At 39.7% G+C, this 7,508-nt stretch overlaps 1 protein-coding gene across 1 annotated transcript in view; it reads left to right on the top strand.

Annotated features, from left to right (window-relative positions):
* FAM171A1 (family with sequence similarity 171 member A1) overlaps positions 1–7,508 on the top strand; it is a 197,054-nt gene that overhangs the window by 98,157 nt on the left and 91,389 nt on the right. The window contains exon 2 of the mRNA XM_069086249.1: positions 1,746–1,973. Within this exon, the coding sequence (XP_068942350.1) occupies positions 1,746–1,973 (228 nt within the window). The remainder of the gene's footprint in view (positions 1–1,745; positions 1,974–7,508) is intronic.

Raw genomic sequence — 7,508 nt, 5'->3', positions numbered from 1 at the left:
CACCGTCCCCCCCCCCGGGTGAAACGCACGCCGAGCTCCGAGCTGCATCCAATCAGAGCTGCAGCAGTGAGCGTGTCATCCTGTTCTTCCCCAGTGATTTGCTTGCTGGCGCTATTGAGAGCAGTGCCGCAGAGGAGAGCTGAGGCAGAACAACATAAGTCCTCCCCTGAAAATAAGCCCTCTGGTGTTTTTCTTTCCAAAAAATTAATAAGACAGTGTCTTATTATCGGGGAAACACGGGTAGCTTGGTGACTCTGGGCAAGTTACTTAATCCGTCTGCCTCAATTTCCTCAAGTGTAAAATGGGGATAATAATGCTGCTTATCTCCCAGGGTTATTGTGAGGATTTGATGAGATAATGTTTGTAAAGCACTTACCATGGTATCTGGCACATAGGAAACACTTAGTAAATGCTTGTTTCTTTTCTTTTTTCATATCTTTTGACCAGTAGTCCATTGGAAAAGGGTTTTTGGTCATATCTTATGTTTGGTGATAAGATTTTTCTTCCCAGTTGACAGCTTCTCTTCTTTTCCTATTGCATTGATTTTTGATCATGTAAAAAAATTTAATTTCATGTAATCTGAACTACTTATTTTATCTTTTGTAATCAACCCCTTCTCTTGTTTGCATGAGTTCCTAATGTTGTTTTCCCCCATTAGTAACCAATCTGGTTCTCTTGTAATTTTCTTTTGCCCAATTTTAATATTCAGGCTGTATATCCATTTTGAGCTTATTGGGGTATATGGCAAGAATCTATTCTTGTTGTCCAAGTAGTCTTTTTCAAATAAGGAATTCATCTCCAAATAATTTATGTTTTCATGTTTATTGAATACTGAATAATTGAGCTCAAATTTTCTGATTCTTTTTTTTTACCTAGACTATTCCATTGAATTGCCTTTCTGTTTTTTAGCCAGAGTCAAGTAGTTTTGCTTTACAGTTTAATCTGAAGTCTGAAAGTCACATTTCCCCTTCATTTCTATACTTTTTCATTCTTTCTCTTGAGATTTTAGATCTTTTTTTACTCCAAATGAATTTTGTTTTTATTTTCCTAGCTTTATAAAGCTAGCCCTTGATAATTTGGGGTTGGACTTTTTATAAATTTATCGAGGTAATAATGGCATTTTAATTTTATTTGGAGGTCCAAGTCTTGAACACTGACTCTCCCCCATAAGTCCTTTGTTTCTTTGAGGAATCTCTGCCCTTGAAAACATTATCTTAACTGCTTTGCAGTGTAGTTTTCAAAGTTATTAAAACAAGGATCCTGGCCAACTTACAATCCACTTTAGCAAGGTTATCAAAGAAAGTAACTTAGACTTTTAATAACCTGCTCTGGACCTTTCTGTGGTAGAATGTGTTTTGGCTAATACTCCTGACCAGCTTTTCCCTGTTGGCAATATATTGGAGACCCTGAAATAGCAGCTGGAAAGGACACCAGATGGTATGTGGTGTACAGACTCTTAAAGTGATCACTTTTTCCCCTCTGACTTTTCATGGGAATTGAAAGGGTGGTATTAGTAAAGAAGATGACTTTTGACAATAATAGAGACCATGGGAAGGCCATGTTGACTGTGGGAAGAAAATTGGCAGAGTGGAGAAATTGACAGAGGAAGGGGAAGCTACAGAAGGAAAAGATTTTGTAGGCTGATTGCAAAATCTTCTACTTGATGTTGCTTTCAGCATTGCATAAAAATGTCATTATCACCATAGAAGTTTCCTTAAGAGTAACACATACGTTTTCTCTTCCAGAAGTGACATTGAAGGTCCACATCAGTGACGCCAGTACCCATCAGCCAGTCAACGAAGCCTTCATTGAGATATTTACCAACCAGGTCTCTATTGCCTCTGGAACGTCAGGGACAGATGGCACAGCTTTCATCAAGTTTCAGTATCAGTTGGGCAGTCAGCTGATCGTCACGGCCCGTAAGCCTGCATATGTACCAAATTCTGCACCATGGAAACCCATACGGTTACCTGGTAAGTTAGGTTTCACTTTGCTCTATCTAATTTCTTAGGTACTGAATTTGAATCCAAGGAGAAATTAACCTCTACTTAACCAATATTTATACATTTATATTAACCATAGCTTAGTCCTCTATTCTTCATTAAAGTCATCCTTTAAGTTTTATCATTGTGTGGAGGTGACTGTGGGTTCTATTGGTCTTACCAACAGAATCCCAACCTTTGGAAGGTCTTAACAAGCTGGGAGTGCTTCAAGAAGAGGTGACTAAATCTATATCCATTGTCTGAGAACCATTCCAGCCTGGCAGGGAAGGGGAACCTGTGGCCTCGAGGCCACATGTAGCCCCTCTAGGTCCTCAGGTGGGACCCTTTACTTGAATTTGATCAAAGGGCCCTACTTGAGGACCTAGAGGGGCCACATGTGGCCTCAAGGCCACAGGTTCCTCTCCCCTGGTTTACAGGCTCATCACTAGTTTGACCACAAGGTAATAAATTTTTTGGTAATTCTCAAAGACCATCTACTAAATTTACAGAAGAGGGTACAATCTATACAAGTAGAGGGAAAATACAAATACTAATGAAATTACAGATTGTTAATCTTCACTGCTTTATATTTGTAGATATTGTGTGCCCTCAGAAAGAGAAAATTATAGACGGATAACCAAACCTGGCATATTATCAGTAGTTATCACTGAACTGAAGACTGTGCATTTCTTCATCAGAAGTGCTTTGCATACCTTACACACTGTATAAATATCAACTGTTTTATTCTTATTCATGTCAACTTTTTCACCTAGATAACTTTGTTCATTCAGTAAGTGTTTATGCTTATTTTATTTGTTCTTTTATCTCACAGAAATGAGATAAAGTAAGGTTCTCATTTTGTTGGAAAATGAAGTGATTTTAGAATTACTACTTCATGCCCTTCCTCTGATAATTTTCCCCTCATTTGCTCCGAAATCTCCTGTCTGGCTTTTTGCTCTTCCAATCTTGAAGAAGTCAGTTGCTTCTAAAAGCTCCAATTCCCCTTCTCTTAAGGCAGGATCTGTTTCTAGAGAGATAACATTCTAAGAGAGCAACCCCCAGCAGATTATACTCATTCTAAGGTCCCCATCTGCCACTGCATAAACTCTCTCACCCCTCCATGAGAATATGATTCAGTAGAACCCTTTCCCCTCACTGAATCTAGAATATTCCCTTTCTTTCCTTTACCTCCTTTTGCATTCTCTCAAGACTCCTCCGAGAGACTATAGAAATAATTTTCCATTCACTATTTACCATTGACTTGTTTAGAATATATAACATATTTTCTTATTTCCTTCTTCCTTTTTATTCCCTCCATGTTTTCTATAATCCAGTGACACTGACCTCCTTGCTATTACTTGCATAAAACAATCCATCACTCAACTCCATGCATTTTCTTTTTTCTTTTTAATTATTAATTTTTCCCAATGACAAATAAAAGCAATTTTTTAAATTTTGGTTTTTTTATTTTGAGTTCCAAATTCTCTCCTTCTTCCCTTCCTTTCCCCCTCATTGAGAAGGCAAGCATTTTGATATAGGTTATGCTTGTGCAGTCATGCAAAACATATATTCATATTAGCCATGTTGTGAAAGAAAACACAGACTGAAGGAGAAGGAGGAAGAGAAAGAGAAGTTGTTTTTGCTTTAGTATGTTTTGAACTGCATTCAGACACCATCAGCTCTTTTTCTGGAGATGGATCGCATTTTTCGTAAGTCCTTTGGACTTACCTTGAATCATTGTATTGCTGATAGGAGCTAAGTCATTCATAGTTGCTTGTCATACAATATTGCTATTACTGTACAATGTTCTCCTGGTTCTGCTCATTTCACTTTGCATTTAAGTCTTTCTAGGTTTTAAATTTTTTTTCTAGGATTTTTTTTTAATTCAGTTTGTCATTTCTTACATAAGAGTAGTATTCCAGGGGGTTGGAGTCAAGATGGCAGAGTAGAAACAGGACTTCCCTGGGGCTCCAGCTTCCACCTCCTCCAATTCATGTAAAAAATAACTCTAAACAAAGTGTGGAGTTAAAGAACCCACAAAATGACAGAGAGAAGTTAACCTCCTGCTGAAGACAGTCCAGCAGGCTGGCAGGAAGGGGCCAGCACAGTGCTCTGGGAGCTGAGCCCAGCCCTGTGCCAGCCAAGGTTTTAGCCTCAGGGTGGCCACAACCAGCTTCCAGCTGGAGGGACTTCAGATCACTAGTACCTGTGGTGGTTTCCAGAATTATCAACACATAGATGCTAAGGACAAAGTGAGAGGTCAGTGCAATGTGGACTTTGGGATCAGGTAGTTCAGGAGTGTGGTCTGGCCTTTACCCCCTGGAGGGAGAAGCCACTGAGGCGCCGCAGCCATGCAGCCACCGCCACATGGCTGTTTCAGTTCCTGGCTTGCAGATTGTAGGGGGACCAAGCAACCAGTCTGAGGGATAATCGCTCTTGCTTTAATCTGCTTGGATCTGGATTGAGGTCTAGGGTGGAGGTCCTGGGGTGCATGACCAGCTTGCCAGAGCATGTGGAGGCTCAGAGAGGGCACCCAACTAACAGCTCCAGCAGCTGAGAAAACCTCAGCAATTTGGGACAAAGCTCCCCCTTCTGGTAGCAGAGTTCTACTGTGGCAAAAAGCTCAAAAGTCAAGTAATTGAGTGGCAACATGAGCAAGTAAAGGAAGCAAAGCAAGCACAGCAATCTGACTTTACACACCTATTTTGGGGACAAAAAGGATCAAAGCATGGAAGAGGAGGAAGACAGAAAAGTCAGAACTCCTGCCCCAAAAGCTTCCAAGAAAAAATATGAGCTGGTTACAGGCCATAGAGGACCTTAAGAAGGATTTTGAAAACCAAATAAGAGAAATTGAGGAAAAATTGGGAAGAGAAATGAGAACGCGGCAAGAAAATTATAAAATGAAAGTCAACAACCTGACTGAAGAAAATAACACCTTAAAAACAAACTAACTCAAATGGCAAAAGAGGCTCAAAAAGGCAATGAGGAGAAGAATGGCTTAAAAAGCCAAATTTGCCAGATGGAAAAAGAATCTCAAAAAGCTCACTGAAGATAATCATTCCTTCAGAATTAGATTGGAGCAAATGGAAGCTAGTGACTTTATGAGAAATCAAGATGCTGTTAAAGAGATCCAAACAAATAAAAAATAGAAGGCAATGTGAAATAACTCATTGGAAAAAACCACTGACCTGGAAAATAGATCAAGGAGAGATCATTTAAAAGTTATTAGACTGCCTGAAAGTCATGATCAAAAAAAGAACCTAGAAATCATCCTTCAAGAAATTCTCAAAGAAAATTGACCTGATGTTTTAGAACCAGAGGGCAAAATAGAGGTTGAAAGAATCCACCAATCACCTCCTGAAATAGATCCCCAAAGAAACTCCTAGGAATATTATAGCCAGGTCCTGGAGTTTCCAGATCAAGGAGAAAATCTTACAAGCAGCCAGGAAGAAACAATTTGAATACTGTGGAAATACAATTAGTATACCCAGCAGCTTCTACACTGAGGGATCAAAGGGCTTGGAATATGATATTCCGGAGGTCAAAGGAGCTGGGATTAAAACCAAGAATCACCTACCCACAAAACTGAGTATCATGTTTCAGGGGAAAATATGGTCATTCAGTGAAATAGAGGACTTTCAATCATTCTTGATGAAAAAAAACAGAGTTGAATAGAAAATTTGACATTCAGATACAAGAAGAAAGAGAAGCATGAGAAGGCAAACAAGGAAATGAAATCATAAGGAACTCATCAAAGTTGAACTATTTACATTCCTACATGGAAAAATGATAATTGTAACTTATGAAACTTTTCTCAGTATGAGAATGGTTGAAGGGAATAGAAATGTGTGTGTATATATACACACACACGTGAGTGTGTCTGTATGGAAGGGTATATGGGCATATGAATACATATGTGAGTGTGTGTATATGTGTATAGGCATACATAGATAGAGGGCACAGGACCAATTTAATAGGAAGGGATGATACTTAAAAGGTGAAATTAAGTGGTGAGAGAAGAATATAATGAGAGGAGATGGAGAGAGACAGAATGGGGCAAACTCTCATAGAAGAGGCAAGGGAAAAATGGTTACAATGGAGGGAAAGAACAGGAAGGCAAATGGGAATGGGTCAATGGTTATTCTCATTGAATTTGGCTTAGGGAGGGAATGGACATACACACTAAATAGAGTATCTTACCCTATAGGAGAGTAGGTGTAATGTAATTTTGAATTTGGAGATCCCTTTGTGTTGGTAAAAATAGCAGGTACTTTGCACTTAGTAACTGATCAAGCCTCTGTTGGGGAAACAGAAGGTATGAACTCCTGTCTCCTGTTACTGATGTAACAGGAAGAAGTTGGTTGAAACAGGAAGCTAATCCTGTGTGTATATAAGGAAAATACCCAGAGAGGCACAGTCAGAATTTCTTGAGACCAAGATCTGGTGGAAGAGCAGCTACAGAAGAATGGAGAAATGAGCCAGAATTTCCTGAGAACTTGTGGTGATGGAGCTTCTTCTGAACATGATCCCCAGAGCCCAGGAGCCCAGGTGACTGAGGAAGCATGACTGGGATGCTGAGACTTTGTTTGTGACTTAGTTGAACATTGAATTCCCTGGAGCAGAAATGGTGAAGGAACTGACATGGACCAGACCCTGTGACCTTCAGTGTGGAACAGGACCTACCCAGAGCTGGACAAGGAACTGGGAGCTGTCTTGCCATTGAACCCAGGTGACAGTCCAGTGAATTCAGGTAGAATGTGGGACATGGGAGTGGATCCAGGGAATCTGAGAACAAGCCCCAAGTCAAGATGAAAAGACCTCTCCTTGGGTACTGAGTAATTATGGAATTATAGTTTACTAGTGACCTATGGGGTGGAGGGTTTTGTGTATGATACTTAGTAATTGATTGCAAAATAAGTGACTGATTGAGTTAATCAAGACTTTGCCCCAAGAGTGGAAGACTTTGACTATTGTACTTTGAGATGTTGTTACTGATAAGTGACTGATTGAATTAACTTAGTTGCCCCATGAGTGGAAGACTTTTGACTATTGTACTTTGAGACTATGTTGTGAATATTATATTGTGATTTTCTGTGATAAATTGTAATATTGTGAATGCTGTACCTTGATTTTCCGTGAAAGTTTTGCTTTGATTTGTTATGTAATAAATGGAGTGATCATTGTACTGTGTAATCAGAATCTTAAAAGCTGTTCACAATAGCATTCTGGAAAGCTGCTTGTGCATGGCATTACAGTAGGGAGGAAAGGGATGAGAGGGGGAATAATGGAAGGGAGGGCAGGCTGTGGGGAGGGAAGTTGGAAGCACCTACTTTTGAAAAGGGACAGGATCAAAGTAGATAATAGAACAAGTAGGAGGTGGGATAGGATGGAGGGAAATATAGTCAGTCATTTACAATATATCCACTATGGAAATGTTTTGCATAGTTACACATGTACAACCTATATTGAATTGCTTATTTTCCCAGTAAGGGTGGGTGACAAGGGAGGAAGGGAATGAATCTGGAA

This window comes from Petaurus breviceps, unplaced genomic scaffold, assembly GCF_028583685.1.
Source record: "Petaurus breviceps papuanus isolate PSGF00001 unplaced genomic scaffold, PetGlider_PUasm1.0 178, whole genome shotgun sequence".
Taxonomy (NCBI): Eukaryota; Metazoa; Chordata; class Mammalia; order Diprotodontia; family Petauridae; genus Petaurus; species Petaurus breviceps.
This window is presented reverse-complemented; position numbering and strand designations above follow the sequence as displayed.